Here is a 23568-nt window from a genome sequence, read left to right on the forward strand (position 1 = left end):
ACACTGCAATTTGATCGATTATCAATATATTCCCTGCTGCAACTAATTGCAGTGCAGTGTTCTCCCCAGGCTCTTTTAGCTGGGTGCTGCACCCGGCTAGATTTGGTGACCACCTGGCTGTCATCGGCTCACCTCCTCCTATGTTGTAAGCAGAGTTGCCCTGCATTTTCATCTTGACCCACCCGGCTACTTTTTCATGCCACCCGGCTGGAAAAAAAAAATCTGGGGAGAACACTGCAGTGTGCGATAAGAATTGATTGTTTAGGGCCCATTCACACTAGAATCGCTTTTCTGAGTGTTTTCTGATTGATTAGCGGTTTTTAAAATCGCTCCCATTCACCATCATTAAAATCGTGGTAAAAATTGCAGAAAAATCACCGTGATTTTCACATACGTGATCGCGAAATCGCAGCAATTTTTTCCACAATTTTAATGAAAGTTAATGGTGCGATTTTAAAAACCGCTAATCAATCGCAAAACACTCAGAAAAGCACTGCTAGTGTGAATGGACCCTTACTGCTTCTATATTTCAGTTTTCTTTCACCTATTACCCGCAGCTTATATCTATAATATAACTGTTAAGGTGGCCTCTAACGAACCAATTTCTAGCGAAAAATCGAACGATCAGATAATTCTGATCGGAAGAAAAATCGTTCACTACACCATCAACGAACCAATCATTGCTTCCTATCTATCACAACCAACAAGAACATCCAAATTTTAGTTTGACCAAAATCCAGTCGGAGGACTATATTTACAATCGTTCATATATGATTGTGCCCATCAATGGGAGATTATTTACAACCAATCCGATCAGAATTTCTGATCGCTTGAACGTTTTTTCGCTAGTGATTGGACTGTTAGTGGCCACCTTAAGAAAAAGACATGCATAGACAGCTAACAACTTAAAGGATACCCGAAGTGACATGTGACATGATGAGATAGACATATGTATGTACAGTGCCTAGCACACAAACAACTAGGCTGTGTTCCTTTTTTCTTTCTCTGCCTGAAATAGTTAAATATCAGGACTAAGGCAGGAAGTGACTACAGCGTGACCCTCGCTGATAAGAAATTCCAACTATAAAACACTTTCCTAGCAGAAAATGGCTTCTGAGAGCAAGAAGGAGATAAAAAGGGGAATTTCTTATCAGTGGGGGGGGGGGGGGGGGTCACACAGTAGTCACTTCCTGTCTGAATCAGGACTGAGTCAGCCACTTACATACCTGATATTTAACTCTTTCAGGCAGAGAAAGAAAAAAAGGAACACAGCATAGTTATTTGTGTGCTAGGCACTGTACATACACATGTCTATGTCATCATGTCACCTCGGGTATCCTTTAAAGAGAGCTCGAGCTGGGCTCAAAAAAAAAAAAAAAAAAAATAGGCTACCGGATTCACGGGGCTGAGCGGTTCGGGTAGCCGCAAAAAAGCCACTCCCTGCCACTCCTGTGGGCAGCACTGGCCCTCTTTCACTTTCGTGACCTACAGGTCACGATGCTGCACTGAGAGACTGTGTGTATCTCATAGAGTGCAGGGAGGCGGGGGATCAGAAGGGGGCGTGGCTAAAGAGAGAGAGTTGCCCAATGGCAGTTCTGTAAACCCTGCAGGAACGCCCCTGGCGGGCGTTTTGCACAGGGAATTCCTCTCCTCAATGTTTACCTTTGAGATGGCAACAAATATTGTCGCTAATCTTGGGGGGCTATAGTGGTAGTGGGGCAGAGAACGGCAGTGTAGGGACACAGAGGCATGCCATAAGGCAGAGAACATGCCTGTGTGTCCCATCTGCCCACCTCAGGATCTCTTTAAAGCTGTGGGATTTTGTCTCCAGATATTTAGCAGCTGGACTGCTTATAATCCATTCCTGCTGGTTGCAGCAATTTAGTGCTGAATTTGGTGTTTTGTTTTCACCTTGAGGGCCCGTTTCCACTATCGTGAATCCGCATGCGGGCAACGCATGCGGATTCGCACAGTCAGTACAAGTGGATGGGACTGTTTCCACTTGTGCGTTTCCCCGCACGTTTTTCTGTGCAGAAAAAATCTGCAGGGTAGGGGCCTCAGAATTCGCCTGCGTGTGGAATGCAGGCGAATCGCACGCAATGTATTTAATAGGGAAATCGCATGCGTTTTCCCCATGCGTTTTTTGCCGCGATTTCGCATGCGATTTCGCATAGGTACCCATGTTAATTCACACAGGCAGTGACATGGTTAAAATCGCATACAGCCTTACCTATGCGAAATCGCATGCGAAATCGCATGCGAAATCGCATGCGAAATCGCGGCAAAAAACGCATGCGGAATCGCACCCGCATGCGATTTGCCTGCGGTGATTCGCCGGCGATTTCATAACGCTATAGTGGAAACGGGCCCTTAATAGAATATATTATGGTTAAACTCCAGCTTATAGTACATATTATTAAAAAAGGAAAACAATCAGGCAATGTGTATGTGAGCTGCTACGTGTGACGTCACATCCCGCGTGTATTCACCATGGCTTTGTCCTGATGAGACTCGGGAGATGACTGCGGTGATTACCAGCTGATTCACGCACCGGTTTACTCCAGGTGAAAAGCTAGGAAAACATCACAGCAAATTCCCAGGCAAAACCAGATGACGTGATGGTGAAAAGTGAAATGACCGGGACTCTTATAATCAAGAGCAGGTGAGCAGCCCATGCAACTGCAGGGGGGCCCAGAGCTCTGGGGGGCCCCAACTGCTACTTCACTCCCTCTGATAAAGGGGTCCATCCTTCAGATCCGGTGTTTTGTGGCTGCACTTGTTATGGGTGTGAGGACTGTGATGGCCACACTTAGGACTCTTGTGACATTGGCTCCCAGGCTCTGAGGGTCACCAGAGGGAGGCAAGGGGGAGGGGTGTGAAAATTGGGGGGGGCATGACATATAGTTATGCCCCTCATCAAGAGACAATAATATTGTGCCAAAAGGACACAAAAGGGTGTATTCACTAAACATGGATAAATGACGTGTTATGCAAACAACATAACTTGCTTTATACAAACAATGTATACGGTGCTTGTACAACGCACGTTACATTCTGACTAAAGCTGGCTATACGTCAAACGATGTAGATGTATGGATAACGCGGCTTATGCTATTTGAATGGTACATATAGTCAAGGCCAGTGCTACCATAGGAAAAAAATGGGCAATTGCCCCAGGGTCACAGAGTCTGTAGGGGCCCTCAAAGTGTCTCTGCAGAGTGTTTGGCAGAGTAGCGTCTTATCTGTGCTGGCGGCAGGTGAGACACTACACTGACATAGACACTGCAGAGGTCCTAGGGAGCACAGTTAAGTTGGGAGGTGATTGGGGGAGGGTCAGCAGCCAGTTCAGGAGCCCAGGAGGGAAATTGGCTGCAACAAAGGGCCCCTAATGACGCTTTTTGGTCGGGGGGTGTCTGTTGGGGGCCCCAGGGCCCAATTGTTACTTGAACCGGCCCTGCATATAATCTAAATTGTGTAAATTGCAGTAAACATTTTAAAATTCACGGAGTTTCGTGATTATAACCTAATATGAGGTATATAAATTGACCAGCTATAAAATGCATCATAGGTAATTGACCCTAAGGCTCAGTTCACATTTGTTTTAAAAATGTATCTGTGGGTCTGTTTTTGTGCCCAGACCAAAACCGGAGCCACAGATACCAATGTTAAAAATAACGGCCGTCTTCACACACTACAAAAATGGATCCGTGGGCGATCCAGGGGATCAGTTTTGAAAAGTTCGGACTTGTCGGGACTTCACGGACCGCGGATACACAGTCCGTGAAGTCCCTACAAATCTCCCTCTACACAGATCTCCCTCTACACAGAGAACTTTGCACACAGAAATGGAGGGAGATCCGGATTGCCTAGTGTCTGCTCCTCCCCTCAACGTCATAGGTGTCCCCAGCTAGGCCGGAGGGGAAAGCAGCCAGGAAAGGGGGGCAGCAGGAACAGCGGCGGGGGGGTCGGACCCCGCCTCCCTCACCTGGGTCCTCCCTTTCGTGCTCTCCACCAGCTAGTTTCCTTAAAATCAAGCCTATAGCAAGCGGGTAACTCACTCACTTCCTTACGATCCACCGCTCGACGCGCCACTTCCTGCAATGCCGCCCTCTATACTTCAGTGGGTGGCATTGCAGGAAGTGACAGAGCGAGCAGTGGAACGCAAGGAAGTGAGTGAGTTCCCCCCTCGCTATAGGCTTGATTTTAAGGAAACTAGCTGGAGGGGGAGCCTGGAAGGGGGCCCCCAGGTGAGGTAGGAGGGGTCCGACCCCCCTCCTCGCCGCTATGCCCGCTGCCCCCTTCCTGGCTGCTACCCTCTCCAGCATGCCCCCCCCCCCCCCCGGCTATGGACATGTTTAAAAAAAACATAAACAGACTGGAAACGTGCTGCAAAAGGGCAGCACGGATCCGTTTTTGATCTGTTTACCTTCTGGTTTTTAAAAACCAGAGCTCGAACCGCGGATTGCGTTTTGCAACCACACTAGTGTAGACCAAGCCTTACTCTATTTCTATACACTATTCTTAATGCACTGATATTAATAAAGCAGACCCAAACTCTTGCACAGCACACAATGAAAAGTCCTTATTCCACATAAAGTTGCCGAAGAAATTCACTACTCTGTATTCTGTATTTGGTCAGCAGTTGTGAATCAGAGCTGTGAGCTCTGCTGCATCTCTCTGCTCATAACACTGAGGCTTAACCCTTTCAGCGCTACCAAGAATGTGAAACCAAGTTAAAAACTTCTTTTTTTTACACTTTCCATAAATAATAATAATGTTTACTTTTGTTCCCCAAAGGTTCTCATGCTGTGGCTAATCTGTGAGATACAGCAGAGAAGCTGAAGTTCACGTCCACTAAGTCCTCAGGAAGTTCACGTCCACGATAGCATATGTGAAAAGCTGGTGCCAGATATGTTCCGGGGGTCTGCGAGCAGCAATGGTGGGTGCCAGGAGGACATTGGGATGCCTCTGGAGCAGAGCCGGTTTAATGTCTGGTGGGGCCCTGGGGAAAAGGTAACCTTGTCCCTCCCCCGGCAAAGTGGGTCCCCCAAACCAGCTGCTGCCCCTGATCTCCCTCCTTAACTCTTACGTGCTCCCCAGGGCCCCAGAATGTATATCACCTATTCCGGGGGTCGGCGTGCTGCTCTTGTCTTCTTGCTGCTGTCTGCCTCTTGTGACCGCCACATGCTGTGCGCCAGCGTAATGACATGCATTGGTCACAAGAGGCAGTCATAGGGAAGATGTCGGGGAGCATGTAGGAACGGAATAGTGTGCAGCAGCCGGGACAGGTGAGATACCAATGCTGCAGGGGTACCGAGGAGCATATAAGAGTTCAGGAGGAGGTCAGGGGACCAGCAGAGCCGGGGGCACGGGGAGCATGTAAGAACGGAACAGTGCGCCAGACTCCAAGACAGGTGGATGGGATACAAAAGCTGCAGGGGCCCCAGGGAATACAGAAGATTTAAGGGGGAGGTCAGGGGACCTGCAGCGCAGGACGCCCAGGAGCAATTGCCCCCACTTGCCCCTTTGGAAGCACCAGCCCTGCTCCAGAACATCCAGAGGATTCCCTATCCTAAAGGAAGTATCTCGTTTCTTATTTGACCCCCTTCGGGCACACTTTCATTGCCCTGCAGATGCGCACCGTTATGTGTGTACGAGGTACTAGGGACAATGTGCTCAGCAGGCATCGCACTCACAGCCACAAGCCCGATTCTCAGTTAATAATCATGTCAGACGTTTATAAATCTCCTCCGTGTGTCTCCAGTGTGAACTCACGTGGCTCGGAGGTGCGCCGTGTCACGGCACAGTCACATCTGTCACTTGGCATCACTTCATCTTACGCAACGATCTGTCAGAGCAGCTGTTCCACGCTAAGAATTCCGTCTCCAGAGGTCACGCCTCGGAGGAGACACACGAACGCCGAGCTGACACTCCTCACAGTGGGAGATCTGGAGACGGAAGCAATGCTGTGGAACCCCGGGGCAGATTATTACTATACAATGACTGGTCTACATGCTGATCACATGATGCACAGAAAGAGACGCTATATTATTATACAATGACTGGTCTACACGCTGATCACCGGATGCACAGGAAGAGTCAAGATATTACTATACAATGACTGGTCTACATGCTGATCACATGATGCACAGGAAGAGACACTATATTACTATACAATGACTGGTCTACACGCTGATCACATGCTGCACAGGAAGAGCCGCTATATTACTATACAATGACTGGTCTACACGCTGATCACATGATGCACAGGAAGAGCCGCTGGTCTACCCACTGATCACATGATGCACAGGAAGAGCCGCTATATTACTATACAATGACTGGTCTACACACTGATCACATGATGCACAGGAAGAGCTGTTATATTACTATACAATGACTGGTCTACACACTGATCACATGATGCACAGGAAGAGCCACTATCTATATAAAATTGTATGTATGTATGTATGTATGTATGTATGTATGTATGTGTATGTGCCGCGATCACACGAAAACGGCTAGACCGATTTGAACGAAACTTGGTACACAGATCCCTTACTACCTGGGATGATAGGTTCTGGGGGTCTCGTGGCCCCCCTGCACACGTGGGTGGAGCTACAAACAGCAAATCAGATTTCACCCATTCAACTCAATGGAAAGAATGTAAAAGGCTGCCATTCTCACAGTAATCAAGCCAGAGTCCCCACACTTGGCACAGTTGGTCACTTGGGACCGAGGTTACGAATCCAGGAAAAGTGGAGGGAGCATAACACAGCCAATCAAATTTCAGCCATTCATTTTAAATGGGAAAATGTAAACTGCAGCCATTCTTAGACTGTTAATCGCAGGGTTCTCAAACTTGCCACAGTTGGTCACTGGGTGAATGCGATTAAGATTCAAGAAAGTGGGTGGAGCCTACAACAGCCAATCAAAATTCACCTATTGATTTTCGAGGGGAATATTTAACCCATTCGCGTTCCGTCGTTTTCACTTGAGCAATGTTCACCTCCCATTGATTAGCCTATAACTTTATCACTACTTATCACAATGAACTGATCTATATCTTGTTTTTTCCGCTACCAATTAGGCTTTCTTTGGGGGGTACATTTTATGCATTTTAACAGGAAGAATAAGAAAAAAACGGAAAAAAATCATTATTTCTCAGTTTTCAGCCATTATAGTTTTAAAATAATACATGCCTCCATAATTAAAACTCACGTTTTGTATTTGCCCATATGTCCCGGTTATTACACCGTTAAAATTATGTCCCTATCACAATGTATGGCGACAATATTTTATCTGGAAATAAAGGTGCATTTTTTCCGTTTTGCATCTATCACTATTTACAAGTTTAAAATAAAAAAAATATAGAAATATTTCATCTTTACATTGATATTTAAAAAGTTTAGACCCTTAGGTAAAATATTTACAGGTTTTTTTTTTTTATTGTAATGTTTTTTTTTTTTATATATTAAACATTTTGTGTGGGTATTTTTGGGAGGGTGGGATGGAAACTATAGGTTTTTAATGTAAATGTGTGTTGATTTTTTTTTTTTTTTTTTACTTTTAGTTGTAGTTTTACTTTTTGGCCACAAGATGGCGGCCATGAGTTTGTTTACATGACGTCACTCTAAGCGTAACACACGCTTAGAGTGATGCATGGGGGAGGCGACAGCCAGAAAAAGCACAGCTTCCGAGAGAAGCTGTCGCTTTTTCAGCGGGGGAGAGCAATCAGTGATCGGGCACCATAGCCCGATTCACTGATTGCCTGGCTAACGAACCGCGGGCCGGGAGCGCGCGTGCATTCGCGTGATCGGCTGCAGGAGCGCGCGGTAGCGCGCATGGTTCCTGGACGTAGTTTCTACGTCCAGGAACCAAAATAGGTTAAACTGCTGCCATTCTTACACTGTTAATGGCAGAGGCTTGAAACTTGCTACAGTTGGTCATTGGGTGACTGAGGTCCAAATTCACTAAAGGGGCGGGGCCACCTACAGCCAATCAGATTTCCTTGGTGGATAAACTGCATCCATTCACACATTTTTGATGCCAGGAACCTGAAAGCTCACAAACTTGGTCACTGGGTGACTGTGTGTCAAGGTTACAAAAAGTGGGCGGAGCTAAAACAAATTTCACTGGAAAATATAAACTGCAGCCATTCTTACACTGTTAATGGCAGGGCTCTCAAACTTTGCACAGTTGGTCACTGGGTGAATGAGATTACGATTTTGGAAGGTGGGTGGAGCCTAAAAAAGCCAATAAAAATTCACCTTTTGATTTTCAAAGGGAATTTTTAAGCTGCTACCATTCTTATACTGTTAATAGCAAATGCCTCAAACCTGATACAGTCAGTCATTGGGTGACTGGGGTCCAAATTCACTAAAAGGGTGGAGCCACTACCAGCCAATCAGATTTGTTAGATTGATTTCAGCCGTTCTCTTATTGGCAGGGTTCTCAAACGTGACACAGTTGGCCACTGGGTGACTGGGACTAATATTCAGGAAAGTGGGTGGAGCCTACAGCAGCCAATCAAAATTCACCTTTTGATTTTCAAGGGGAATATTTACATTGCTGCCATTCATACACTCTTAATGGCAGAGGCCTCAAATCTGGTACAGTCAGGCTGGTTTCACAGTGGGACGTTACAGGCGCACGTTAGAGCAGCCTGTAACGCAGCCCACCGCACAGTAATGAAAAATCAATGGGGCTGTTCACAGTGCGGACGTTGCGTTACATTGTAACGCTGCGTCACAAGACAACGTACTGCATGCAGTACTTTAGACGCGGCTGAGCCGCGTTATACTGCTTGCACATGCTCAGTAATGTTGGGGAGGAGCGGAGAGCGGCCAGGCACATGGCTAATTAATATGCACTGCACGTTATGACGTGCAGTGTTTACTTCCTGGAGCAGCCGCTCTGTGCGGCGATTGGCCGGCGGGACCACGTGATGCCGCATGCGCACAAGAGTGCGCATCACGGCATCACTGACGCCAGAGTGAGCTGCACAACGCGGCTCACTCTGACGTCCAGATCCAGCACCACCAGGCGTTGAGTTAGGGGGACGTTATGCGACCTTAACGCCCCCTCTAACGCAACGTCCTGGTGTGAAATTAGCCTCAGTCACTGGGAGACTGGGGTTTAAATTCTGAAGAGAGCGGGCAAAATACAGCCAATCAGATTTGTTGAATTTCAATGGTAAAATGCAACTTATTTATGCCAAGGACCCCAAAGCTCATAAACATGGTAATTGAGTGACTGTATGTTAAGGTTAGAAATAGTGGGTGGAGCCAAAAACAACTAACTTTTTACATTGGAAAATATGAACTGCAGCTTTTCTTACACTGTTAATGGCAGGGTTCTCAAACTCCACACAGTTGGTCACTAGGTGACTGGGATTAATATTCGGAAAAGTAGGTGGAGCCTACAACAGCCAATCAAAATTCACCTATTAATTTTCAAGGGGAATATTGAAACTGCAGCCATTCTTACACTGTTAATGGCAGAGGCCTCAAACCTGCTACAGTCGGTCATTAAGTGTCTGGGGTTCAAATTCAGTAAAGGGGTGGAGCCAAACACAGCTAATCAGATTTCTTTGCTGGATAAACTGCTTCCATTAGCAGAATTTTGATGCCAGGAACCCAAAAGCTTACAAACTTGATCATTGAGTGACTGTGTGTCAAGGTTACAAAAACTGGATGGAGTCAAAAACAGATTTTTCTGGGAAATTGTAAACTGCAGCCTTTCCTCACTGTTAATGGCAGGGTTCTCAAACTTTGCACAGCTGGTTACTGGGTGACTGGGATTAATATTCAGAACAGTGGGTGGAGCCTAAAAATGCCAATCAAAAATCACATATTGCTTTTCAAGGAGGATATGAAAATTGCTGCAATTCTTGCACTGTTAATGGCACAAGCCTCAAACCTGGTACAGTTGGTCATTGGGTCACTGGGGTTCTAATTCAGAAAAGGGGACAGAGCCACAAACAGTCAATCAGATTTGTTTCATTTCATGGGAAAGTACAAATTATCAATGCCAAGGACCCCAAAGCTCACAAAATTGGTAATTAAGTGACTGTATGTCCAGGTTACAAAAAGTGGGCGGAACCAAAACCAAATTTCACTGGGAAAATATAAACTGCAGCCATTCTTACACTGTTAATGGCGGGGTTTTCAAACTTTGCCCAGATGGTCACTGGGTGACTGAGATTATTCAGGGAAGTGGGTGGAGCCTATAATAGCCAATCAAAATTCACCTGTTGATTTTCAGGGGAATATTTAAATTGCTGCCATTTTTACACTGCTAATAGCAGATTGTGAGAAAACGCGGAAAAGCCGCAGCGAGTGCTCAGAGTAAGGCGGCTGATTCCAGTGTTCAACATGGCGGCTGGCGCGCACGGGTCCGCATCCACTAGTCTGACGGAGCGCGGAGAAACCGCCGCACGCCCAGTGAACAAGGCGGCGGGTTCCGCGCCCGACGCAGCGGTTTGCATGCATGGGCTCACCACTAGCAGTGTGGCTGAACGCGGGGAAACCGCCGCATGCTCTGACAGCGGTGCGGCTGGCCCAGCGTTCAAATCTACTGATGCATTACAACACATGTCTGGTGTGGCTGGGACTGATAGTCCACACAGGTTCAGAAGGACGCGCGCGCGCGTTGAGAGGCAGAGCCTTTATGGCAGTCAGAAGGGTGTCAGCTGATCGAGCCGATCAGCTGACAATTCTAGCAGTTTTTATTGGTCCAGCAGTTAGGGGAGGCGCTGGAGAGCGCATGGGTATATATACTGGGAGCTGGTCATTTATCTGGTGTCTGGCGTTGCGATCACTACGTGGTAGCACTCAGACCTTGTCAGTATCTGTGATATTATCTGTGTTATTATCTAGACCAGTTCCTAGGTGTTGATGATCAAGGACCTCACACCTCAGTCTAGGACAGGCTTTCACAACCAGGGATCCTTGAGTACACTGCAGGGGTTCCTTGGCATTTTCCCCCATCGTGGGGATGTATAATGGAGCTCACTATAATAGGTGGTACTGTAACAAGAAGCACTAAATTAGGGGCTTAGGAGGCAGTATAATGAGTGGCAGTGTAATAGGGGTAGTGAAATAAACAGCCACACATACTTTTAAATACCATGCCTCCTGCAAAATAAATGCAGGGGTTCCTTGAGATCCAAAAGCTATTTGCAGGGTTCCTCCAGGGTAGAAAGGTTTAGAAAGGCTGGTCTAGGGAATACTGTATATTATCTGTGTTGTTATCTAGACCAGTTCCTAGGTGTTGATGATCAGGGACTTCACACCTCAGACTAGGAATTAGCTTTACCATCTAGTTATACTCAGACTAGTTCCAGGGTGTTGATGATTAAGGAGCTCACACCCAAGACTAGGCATTGTTGATTATTTGTTATGACCTTCTGCTTTCCTGACTACTCTTCTGAACTCTGATTAGGTACTTCGCTATATACAATACAATACAATAACATTTCTATAGCGCTTTTCTCCCATAGGACTCAAAGCGCTTAGGCTCTCTCAGATTCAGTAATTAGTAGGATGAAGTATTCACACAACAAAAGTTATATTTCTGCAAATGCCAAACTGAACAGGTGGGTTTTCAGTCTGGATTTAAACACGTCCAGGGATGGAGCTGTCCTGATCTGTTGAGGTAAGGAGTTCCAAAACGTAGGGGCAGCATAACAGAAGGCTCTGGGACCAAAAGTTTCCAAGTGGACTCTGGGTATGACTAGATTATTAGAACCTGTTGATCTGAGAATGTGGGGATTGCTACGCAGCTGCAACATATCTTTCATGTATCCAGGGCCTAAATTATTCAGGGATTTAAATGTCAGTAGGCCGATCTTGAATAGGACCCTCCATTCTATAGGTAGCCAGTGAAGGGAGTGCAGGACTGGCATTATGTGGCAGTGACGGGGTTGGTTGGTTAGCAGTCTGGCAGCAGTATTCTGTATCAGCTGTAGTCGGTACAAGACCTTTTTTGGAAGGCCAGTGTAGAGAGCATTGCAGTAGTCCAGTCGGGATGTGATGAAGGCGTGGACTAAGGTTGGCAGATCTTCTGGGGGTATGAGGTGCTTGATTTTTGCAATGTTCTTCAGGTGAAAATAGGATGATTTCACCACAGCAGAGATTTGAGTTCTGAAGTTTAAATCCCAATCAATTAGAACTCCCAGGCTACGCACATGATCAGAGCTGCGCAGATCCGTGCCTCCTATTCCCAGTGGTGAAGACTGCAAGTTAAGTTGTTTTGTTATCATGCTCTGCCCTCCTATCAGAAGGACTTCAGTTTTGTCTGCATTTAGTTTCAGCCAGTTGTCATTCATCCATTGCTGTAGTTCACGTAAGCAGGCGTTTATAGTTAGAGTTGGGTCTGTCACACCAGGCTTGAAGGAAAGATATAGTTGAGTGTCGTCTGCATAGCAGTGGTATGTCAGGCCATGTTTTTGGATTAGTTTTCCCAGCGGTAACATGTAAATCGTGAAAAGCAGGGGAGAGAGGATTGAGCCCTGGGGCACCCCATACCTAAGTGATACAGGGGTGGACAGAGAGGGCCCCATAGACACTTTGTGGGTTCTGCCACTCAAGAAGGATTGGAACCACTGAAGAACTATGCCATCAATGCCGCAGTATTCCTGTAGCCTGTTTATCAAGATGTCATGGTCAACTGTATCAAAGGCTGCAGAAAGGTCTAGCAGTATGAGGATGGAGCACTCTCCTCTGTCTCTTGCCATGAGCAGGTGGTTGCATATTTGGATGAGGGCCGTTTCAGTGCTGTGGTGTTTCCTGAAGCCAGACTGGAATGGGTCATAACTGTTGTTTTGTAGGATTTTGGCTTCTAGCTGGAGGTAAACAGCTTTTTCAATTAGCTTGCCCAGAAAGGGAAGGTTAGAGACAGGTCTGTAGCTGGTCATTGCATCTGGGTCCAGGGAGGGTTTTTTGAGGAGAGGCCTGATGATTGCTTCCTTCAGTAAAGCAGGAAATATCCCTGATTTTAAGGAACAGTTAACAATTTTTAGGAATACCGGTACGAACAGGTCGGGGCAGTTCAACATGAACTGTGTTGGGCCAGGATCTAGGTCACAGGTAGTTAGGCGGACGTGAAGGAGGATGCTTGATGTGACTTCTTCATCAATTTCTTTGAAGTTTGACCAAGGTGTTACATTGTCTCTGCTAATGGTCTTCGGCGCTATATTAGGCTCAGATGCTGTAAGTTGGATGGCGGACCTTATAGCGGAGACGTTGTCTGTGAAGAAATGGGCAAATTGGTCACAGAGGTCCTTTGAAGACTCGATGTTAAGTTTTTGACATGCCGGGTTGCAGAGTTTTTCCACTGTGCGGAACAGTTGGGCTGGTTTGTTAACTGCATTTGCAATCTCTTGTGATAGAAAGGATGATTTTTTTCCCGTGATTACCTTTTGGTAGCTCTTCAAGTGGAGGATTAAGGCATGTTTGTCTTCTGGGGACTGAGATTTGCGCCACAGTCTCTCAAGTTTTCGGCCTTGTCTTTTCAGCTCTTTTATAGCGTTATCAAACCACTGTGCATGATGGTGTGGAGTAAGATATTTGGTGCGCAGAGGAGCAATGGTCTCAAAGGTGGAGGACACACATTTGTTGTATTTAAACACCAGAGTATCAGGGTCCAAGCTGGAGTCAGTCAATTCATCAAAGCTAAGGTTATCTCGGATATGTTGAGGTGTTAGCCCTTTTAAGCGGCGATATTTTATTTGATTCTTGACCTGGTGTTTGACAGCTGGTATTGAGAGGGAGAAGTGGATAGTGTGATGGTCTGACCAGGCAACAGGATTAATTTCCACATTGGCTATTGACAGCCCAGTATGGAATATAAGGTCCAGAGTGTGGCCTTTCCTGTGAGTAGCAGAGCTGATTGATTGGAGGAAGCCCAGTTCATGTAAGGCACGAGGTAGCTCAATTCCAAGTTTTGAAGAGGAGTCATCCACCCATGTATTGAAATCTCCAAGAACAATCCATCTGGGGTGTTCCAGTGTTAGGTTGCATAGGAGGTCTACAAGTTCCTTAAGGAAGTCTGAGTGTTTTTCTGGTGGGCGGTAGATCAGCAATATGTTAATGTTTTTCTCAGCTGAAAGTTGCACCCCCAAGCATTCAAACGAGTTGGTAGGACCTACAGTAAGTGGTCTGATTTTCAAAGCTGATCTAAAGCAAAGTGCAACCCCTCCTCCCCTGCGTTCTTTCCTGTTGCAGTATATCACGGAATAGTTTGTTGGCACGGCAGCCTCCAGGGTGGGGCCAACTGGTTCAGAAAGCCAGGTTTCAGTCAGGCAGGCCAGATCAGAAGACTCTATTAGATCAGTATATCTGATACTCTGTTGCCAAACTCTGCTTGTCTTCGGATTCCGCATCTGTCTCTTGTCTCTGTGCCTGATCTGTCTGTCTGTTGCTGGCCCGGCTTGCCCGACCTCGAGAGCTATCTCCTCAGTTAGAGATAGCTCACAGACCTGTGGGTGACATCCTTCCTTGGTGTCACTCACACTCTGTCCTTCCTACTCCTAGCCTGACCCCTCCCTCGGGAGAGTCTCAGGCTTGCGGAAGGAACGTGTTACTGTGCAGTACTCTTTACTGCTGTGCACCTGCTCCTCAGGTGCAGTCCTCAAAGTATTTCTGTTGCACCTAACTGTCTTATTACCCAGGTGTCCAGAGGTTAGAGATATATCTGATTATCGGTGATATTGCAGATCATCAATAATCGGGTATATATTTGTATTCTCTGTGATACTGCAGATCACCGGTAATCAGACCCTCTCTGTGTTACACCGATCGTTACACAGATGCTTCAAACCTGCTACAGTTGATCATTGGGTGACTGGGGTTCAAATGCTGGAGAGGGGGTGAAGCCACAAACAGCCAATCTGATTTGTTTCATTTCATGGGAATATACAAATTATTGATGCCAAGGACCCCAAAGCTCACAAACTTGGTCATTGAGTGTTTGTGTGTTAGGGTTAGAAAGTGGGCGGAGCCCACACCAGTCAAATACATACACAGGCAACGCCGGGTCATCAGTGGGTGGAGACAAATACAAATTTACCTGGGAAAATGTAAACTGCAGCCATTCTTACACTGTTAACCCTCCTGGCGGTATAAAAAAATCCGCCAGGAGGGAGCGCAGCAGTTTTTTTTTTTTGTTTTTTTTTTCTATATCATGTAGCGAGCCCAGGGCTCGCTACATGATAGCCGCTGCTCAGCGGCATCCCCCCGCCCTCTTCGATCGCCTTCGGCGATCTCCGATCAGGAAATCCCGTTCAAAGAACGGGATTTCCTGGAGGGCTTCCCCCGTCGCCATGGCGACGGGCGGGATGACGTCACCGACGTCACTGACGTCGGGACGTCATTGGGAGTCCCGGGCCACCCCTCAGCGCTGCCTGGCACTGATTGGCCAGGCAGCGCACAGGGTCTGGGGGGGGCGCGCGCCGCACCGGATAGCGGCGATCGGGCGCGCGGCGGCGGCGATCGGGGTGCTGGTGCAGCTAGCAAAGTGCTAGCTGCGTCCAGCAAAAAAAAAAATTAAACAAATCGGCCCAGCAGGGCCTGAGCGGCACCCTCCGGCGGCTTACCACCAAGGAGGTTAATGGCAGGGTTCTCAAACTTTGCACAGTTGGTCACTGGGTGACTGAGATTAATATTCAGAAAAGTGGGTGGAGCCTACAAAAGTGAATCAAACTTCACCTATTGCTTTTCAAGGGGTATATTTAATTGCTACCATTCTTGCACTGTTAATGGCACAGGCCTCAAACCTGGTACAGTTGGTCATTGGGTGACTGGGGTTCAAATTCAGAAAAGGGGGTGGAGCCACAAACAGCCAATCAGATTTTTTTATTTCAATGAAAATTATTGATACCAAAGACCGCAAAGCTCACAAACTTGGTCATTGAGTAATTGTGTGTTAGGGATAGAAAAAATGGGCGGAGCCAACACCAGCCAAATACATACCCGGGCAACGCCAGGAAATCAGCTAGTATATATATACATCCTTTTAGCCTATCGCATTGCGGAGGTGTGGTTATAGGTGACGGCAGTTGGTACTCTCTGCTTTATTTTTATTTTTCCTGTCTGCCAGTAGTAAAGATGAGGACATACCGATTGATTGTGGCTCAAACAACATGAACAAATTACATGGTGAATATCAATCATTTCTTGATCTCTCTTCTCACTTTGCAACGTACTGATTAATTTTTTCCCCTTTGGCTAAAGTTCCTCTATAAAACAGAAAGTACATGTGGTAAATCAGCTTTAAAGAGGAACTGTAGTGAACATAATGTAATGAATACATTTTCTTTTCATTTTAACAATAACTTTTTATTTTTTGACAATATTAATTTATAGATATACTCAGTTTTTGCCCATTGGAAATCCTTTCCTTGCCCCGATTTACATTCTGAAATGTATCAAAGGTGGCGACATCTTTTGTCAGGTAATCTCTGCGAAACGTTTGTTTCTGAGAGTTCTATGCACAGAGGGAGATACTGCTTGCTTGGCAGTTAGAAACAGCCGTTATTTCCCACAATGCAACGAGGTTCACAGACAGCAAATTGTCAGGGCCATGACATCACACTGTGGGAGGGGTTTCACCACAATATAAGCCATACAGGTTGACCTGATGATCTATTTGAGAAAAGGTAAAGCTTTCTCGTGGGAAAGGAAAAGGGGAGGGGGGGGGGGGGGGTTAGCTACTGATTGGGATGAAGTTCAATCCTGGGTTAAAGTTCCACTTTTAAACAGAAGGTATTTGCAATAATTTTAGTGAGCAACCGTGTATTCCCCCATGATGCATCACTCCCACAATATGCAAATCATCTCTCTATGCCCCTGAAGCCAGGCTCACACCCAGAACCCCCGATGTATAGTGAGCCTGTAGCTAATGCATTTTACAGAACTCAGCATACATCTATCCTGTTTCAGACTTTCTGGTCCTCATCAGTACATGACATGGATGGATATAGCTTTGGCTCATCTCCATCCGGCACAGGGCAGGCAGGGGCCCTCCTAGGAAAGGGTTACCAGCGAGGCCTCAGCACACACCACATACATTATCTATACATCTTCCAGACATGGCCTAGATCTGGGTGCTCACACTGTATAGCCACAGCTCCGCCATGAATCCTACAGGAAGGCTCCGGGCAGAAGTGGAACATGTTATAAATAGAAGCCCCTTCTGCAGATCACCTTGCGAGAGATTCCAGCAGGAAAAGAGGGTGATGGAAGCCAGAATCCCAGCCCTCTGCTGAAGCCTCACTAGCAATCTACAGGGGGTGGTCAGCTGGTAACAGCAAGCCAATCAGCACCAAGGAAATCAATAACAAGGTGGCGATACCACATAGTGATCATCATTCAGGCCGGGTGCACACATAGCAGAAACGCTGCGTTTTAGCAGCTGATGGAAGTCTATGAGCAGCAGGAAAAATCGCATATAAAAAACGCATATGCGTTTTGTATGTGTGCGTTTTTGAAAACGCGGGTTTTGTTGCATAATATTCATAAACGTATCAAAAACGCAGATAATGAAAGTCAATGGGAACGCAATGGTATGCGTTTTTTATGTGTTTTTATATGCGTTATTGTAAAAAAAAAATTGGGGGGATGTATTTCCACTTCCTGTTGTCTTTCTAGTGATTTGCATAAATAAATATGAAAACGCATGAAAAAGCATATGCGTTTTGAAGAGACCAGCTGGACTGCCAGGCAACTGGTATTTCATCTAATAAAGTAACACCAATGACCTCCATACACTGCTGCTGATATTCCAGCATTAATTGTTACAAAACACAGAGCCAACATCCTGTGTTGATACACGCTGCCGGTGTAGTGAAAAATTTTGCTACCCATCATATTTTGCAACTTGCCATAGAGGACAGTGTATGACTGTGTAGGCGTGGCTCCTCTCTGTTAACACGCCTGTAATTTTTTGCAACCATTGAGCTAGAAGGGGGATTGTTCCCTCCAGGGGGGTTATTAGTTGAGCTACAAGGGGGATTGTTCCCTGGGGGGAGGGGGTGGGTTATTAGTTGAGCAAGAGGGGGGATTGTTCCCTCCAGGGGGGTTATTAGTTGAGCAAGAGGGGAGGGTTCTGTGTGAGAATAGGGTTTGGTTGGGTTGCATTTTCTGATACAGATAGGTTAAAGGCAATGGTTAGGTTGCACTTTCTGATAGCTATACCTATAAATAAATGCAACCGGTTGCAAAATCTGATAAAGTTGCAAAAAATTTCACCACACCGGCATCACACAACAGAAGAAATGACCTCAGCACAGACAAGGTTTCAAGCTTAGGGTCTCAGCAATCCCAGCATGCACCTCTCAATGCGACATATGACATCACTCACCGTCCTTGCGGTAGAAGGAGATCTCCACCTTACGCTCCTCGGATCCAACCAGGGCCTGAGCGATCTGGGAGACGGCGCTGGTGGTGGTCCGTGGGCCATACAGGAAGTCACAGGTGCACGGCCTCTGCATGACCTCCGCCCTGGTGTACCCGCACATAGTGCAAAAGCCATCGTTGCAGTAAATCACAGCGCAGTTCTCTACTCGGGCGTTGGCAATTATAAACTTCCGGCCTAGAAGAGAAAACATGGGGAGAATTAAGGAGTGGTCCCTGTGTCTACAGTCCAGTCTAAAGATGACCGCACACCATACAATAAAATGATCCGATTTTACGGCAATTTCGATAAAAACAATTGGATCTCCCAAAAAAATTGAAAGCTTTTTTTTCATTCGACTGAAAAATCCGATCGGATTTCCCGTTTTCTTCGATTTTTATCGATCCGGAATGCCAGATATTTTTCTTGAATCTTTCTAAAGATTGTATGGTGTGTGTTAGATTGTCAATTTATTAATATACACACCCCAGCAATTTTGTTTCCAATCATTTTTATCATAATTGGGGAAAAATTAAACGTACGTGTGTGGTACATTGGTCAGATTTTTGAAATGTTATAATCAGTCAGAAAAATTGATTGCAATTCTTAAATTGAACAGATATTTTAAAAATTGTATGGTGTGTGGCCACCTTTAAGGTGCCCATACATCTATAGAGCAATCAAACAAACAGATCTCTCTCTGAATCTGTTGCCTGCCCATACACCGCAGGCCAATTTCCAATCAAGTTCAGCATGAACATTATAAGGAATCAGCCTAGGGATGCTGCAAGTTGTGTATTTTAGTCCACATAGTGGAGCTCTGCACATCTATTGCAGGTAGTCAATTCGGGTGCAGCCTGTTTGGAAGCGCTGCCAATGTCTCCTGCTGTACAAAACATTATAAGGAATTGGCCTAGGGACGCTGCCTGCCTGGCTCCCCTGGGTGCCAGTGCTTAAAAATTCTCACCAGGCCCACCGGCACGACTCCCGGCCACTCCTCCGCTGTCAGGGCATCAGGGTGGGGATGACATTTAACACTTGAGAGGACAGAGGACGGGGGTCCGTAGTGTACGTTGGTTGTTGCAATATCGCACGCTGTTATCGGCGCACATTCGATTGACCGCGAGCGACTTAGATTTTCCAGTAAGTACTATTGATGTTTTTGACCGGCCCTCGGCCGAAATCGAGCGAATCATCGATCAAGCGGACAAGTTGCAGCAACGATTTTCAACTGATTCCATAAAATTATGAAATCAGATGGTCAATCGTCAATCATTTCTGCAATGGACTCCATGGAGGCACCTGGAGGACAATTGAGGAGAACCACCAGCACAGCCTATGTGGGAATTACTGCATCATCTCCAGAGATCCCCAGGGGATACAAGCAATCCACTACATCTGGACTGGAATGATTTAAAGGCCCACTCCAACAAAAAAAGTAAACAGGAGGAACTCCAGTGAAAATAATGTAATAAGAAAAAAAGTGCTTCATTTTTACAATAATTATGTATAAATGATTTAGTCAGTGTTTGCTCATTGTAAAATCTTTCCTCTCCCAGATTTACATTCTGACATTTATCACATGGTGACATTTTTACTGCTGGCAGGTGATGTCAGTGGAAGGAGATGCTGCTTGCTTTTTTGGCAGTTGGAAACAGCTATAAACAGCTGTTATTTCCCCCAATGCAACAAGGCTCCCACAGTGTGATGTCAGAAACATGGTCCCGACATTACACTGTGGGAGGGGTTTCACCACAATATCAGCCATACAGAGCCCCCCTGATCCGATTTCTCATGGGAAAGGGGGTATCAGCTACTGATTGGGATGAAGATTAATTCTTGGTTACGGTTTCTCTTTAAAATCTGACAGAACCAACAGCATTTTGACTAGTCCAACTCCTCATGGTATGTTCTCAGCGTTTTCTTTGTTTTCAACAACATTTTTCTAACTGCCAAAATAGTAGGTAGAGAGGATGGCTGGTATCTTACTTTTTTGGCAGTTAAGACGTAGCAACTGCATCATTGTATACATCTTTTTCAAAGAATGTCTTTATAAAGACCTTGCTGAGAATCCCCTATGGAGAGATGGACTAGCCCAAAACCTGTCGGTAATGTCAGAATTTTACTACTTACTGTAAGTGACAGCAACATAGGGGAAAAGTAATTTATGGCACATTTTACTCTGGGGGAAATAAACGTCTTATTTGTATGTGTTTTCAATTTTAAGATTTTCGCGACAGTTTCTCTTTAAGTACCTCCCAGGGGCACTTTTTTCCTTACAGGCTCACTTTAAGCAGCTACAGATACCAACACGCTACAATCACATTTCAGCGTAGTTTCAGCACAGTGCGGCTCGTACATAGACAGGGAGGGGCACAAGGATCGATAGGCTGTAGGAGGATCTGAGAAGCCCCCCCGAGTCACCCAGAGGCTTCCCTCTAGTGGGATAATTAAACTTTCTTCTGTATGAAGCTCACATGTTCACTGTACAGCCAAGAATACGTTCTGCAATGTTTCATGTTTCCCTAATGGAAAATCAATTGTGTGATATTGATAGTTTTACCGCCTTGCTCCACACAATTGATCAGAGCTCCACACAATTGATCAGATTACAGAGTGGATGATCCAATTACTGCAGCCGACAGTCCTAGTAAATGGCACAATTATCCAGAGGTCAGGGGCTCTGTCACATTCCAGCATGTACAATAGGTGCGGGTTAAGAATTGAGTGCAGGCACAGGTAGTGAGTCCTGAAACCCAACTAAACCGAGAGCGCGATCACTTCCAGGGTTCCCTCTATGAAGGGTGAACAGTACTCCAAGGGCGTAAATAGAGGGGAGCATAGGCAGTGCTACACTGCGGCACGCTCCATATCAGCCTGAGTCTATGTAAGCATTAAGTTAGCTTAATCTTAGCTACTAAGATAAGGGATTACACACACAGTTTTTCTCTCCCTCCTGATACTTCCTCTTCCCTTGCTTGTAGACCCAGGCTGGGGGCTGGAATGATTTGTCTGTGATCTGTCCTCACAGGAGCAGCTCGCTAGCAAGTAAGGTTTAAAGCATGCCAGCAAACTAGCCAAGTACATCTGTAGGTATCTTTTCTTCAATAATAGCACCATCATTTGGACAATCTGCTCTGCTCAAAAGCGCTTGAGTTCTGTTTGTGATGTTTACATATGCTTCTATCATTGCTGTACTAGTTAGCAAAAAATAACTAGAGCTCGCCATACAAACATCGATTTTGATCACCCGATTGTGCCCCACCAGCCAGCCATTGTGCCCCCTTTGTGCCCCCCCCCCCCCAAAAAAAATATATAAATAAATTTGAAGCTGGAGTTGCCACTGGAAGGGAGAGGCCCCTGCGATCGCAAAATAGCCCAGTGCTGGGAGGGGCATTACTAACCTTCCATTCCTCCTATACAGGGGACTATACTTCAGATCAGGTGTTTTTGAGGCTGTACTTGTTATGGGTGTGAAGATCATGATAGCAAATCAAGGGGAGGCAAGAGAACATTGGGGGGGGGGCATCTAAGTTTCGCTGGGAGGGGGCCATGATTTATGGTTACGCACCTACTAGTACCCCATATTTGTAGTAAAAAATTTGCAGCAGTACTGTATTCCTAGCCAGCCCAGGAGTTCTACAGCGGCAGCACCTTCTCCCCAGCTCAGCACTGATTCTGCTTCATTATCCCTTGCATTGTGATGCCTGCGTAACCTTACTGCAAGGGATTAGCTAAAACTGAAGCAAAAGATACTCACCTATGCAGAGGGTGTAGATCCTATAGAACGTTGCCGTCCAGTCTCAGCATCCTCAGTCCAGTACTGTCAACCCCACTGCAGGTATTCCACCAACTGGTCAATACGCCATCAGCCTTCAGAAGCGCTCAGGGACACAAGTGCTTCTGAAGTCTTCCGAGGGTTCCTAGAGGCGGCACATGAACCGGAGACTGTGCAGGAATCCAGAGAGAGGACAGGAAACGGTGTGTTATGCTGGGTATACACGGCTCGTATTTGAGCCATTAAGATGGCTCGATAATTTCCGACATGTCTGGTCTCCCGCCCTATCGTTTCGCCACTCGATTCCAGATAGCAGTGAATGGAAAGAGATAAGAAAAATGAGCGGAAGATAAGAGAATTGACTGCGGAATCGAGCGGCGGAACGATCAAACAGGAGAATCGAGTGGCAAAAACTAGCCATGTATACCCAGCATCAGATCCAGAGCCTTCTCTCTCTATAGGTATTTGACTTTATTTTTTGTAATTCCCTAAAGGCTCGCTTTAAAGGACTTCCGAGGTCAAAAAGGTAATGTATTATTTATTCACCCAGATGACCAAGAAGAGGAGACCCCGCCGGCAGGTCTCCATCATTGCGGGCGGACAACGGGGACAGCGAGGACCACCGCAGCTGCGGCGAGGGACTGAGACTGCTGCTCGGGGCTAGGAGAAGCCCCAGGTGAGTAAAAAATACATTACCTTTTTGGCCTCAGAAGTCATTTAAAGGGCAAGACTATAGAGGCTGCCATGTTTATTTCCTTTTAAACAATACCAGTTGTCTGGCAGCCCTGCTGATCTATTTGGCTGCAGAAGTGTCTGAATCACACCAGAAACAAGCATGTAGCTAATCTGGTCAGGTCTGACAATAATGTCCGTAACACCTGATCTGCTGCATGCTTGTTCAGGGCCTATGGCTGAAAGTATTAGAGGCAGAGGATCAGCAGGTCTGCCAGGTAACTGGTATTGCTTTAAAGCGGACCCAAACCAAACATTTTTTTTAAATTAAAAATATTTAGTTGCACCACTCTGACACATACAAAGATAAATAAACACTCCTTCAAGCCTAGGAGCATTTCAGTGCATGCTTTTCACCCTTCTCTTTTCATAACTAGGGTTATACAGGTGGCAGCCATTAGCAATTCCTCCTTTGCTGGACACCATCTAATCCATCAGTCTGCTGGATCCTGTCCCGGCAATATGAAAGGAAGGGAGGGTTTTTTCCAATAAATGTCAAATATTTTATATTTGTCATCATGCAGCTGAAAAAAGGCTGCTATTTATTACTATAATTTAGAAAATAGATTTTATTTCTGAAATCTTGTATTTTTAATTTGGGTCCACTTTAAAGGAAATCAATATGGCAGCCTCCATATCCCTCTCACTTCAGTTGTCCTTTAAAG

The 23568-nt window shown here is 45.9% G+C and overlaps 1 protein-coding gene across 3 annotated transcripts in view; it reads right to left on the reverse strand.

The window, feature by feature from the left end:
• The window catches only part of KCNH2 (potassium voltage-gated channel subfamily H member 2), a 380786-nt gene that overhangs the window by 278954 nt on the left and 78264 nt on the right, over nucleotides 1-23568 (reverse strand). For all 3 annotated transcript variants that reach the window (XM_068235401.1, XM_068235399.1, XM_068235398.1), the window contains exon 2: nucleotides 18361-18591. In XM_068235401.1, the coding sequence (XP_068091502.1) occupies nucleotides 18361-18517 (157 nt within the window). In that variant the 5' untranslated portion in view covers nucleotides 18518-18591. The remainder of the gene's footprint in view (nucleotides 1-18360; nucleotides 18592-23568) is intronic.

Source organism: Hyperolius riggenbachi, chromosome 5 (genome assembly GCF_040937935.1).
Source record: "Hyperolius riggenbachi isolate aHypRig1 chromosome 5, aHypRig1.pri, whole genome shotgun sequence".
NCBI classification, from domain to species: Eukaryota; Metazoa; Chordata; class Amphibia; order Anura; family Hyperoliidae; genus Hyperolius; species Hyperolius riggenbachi.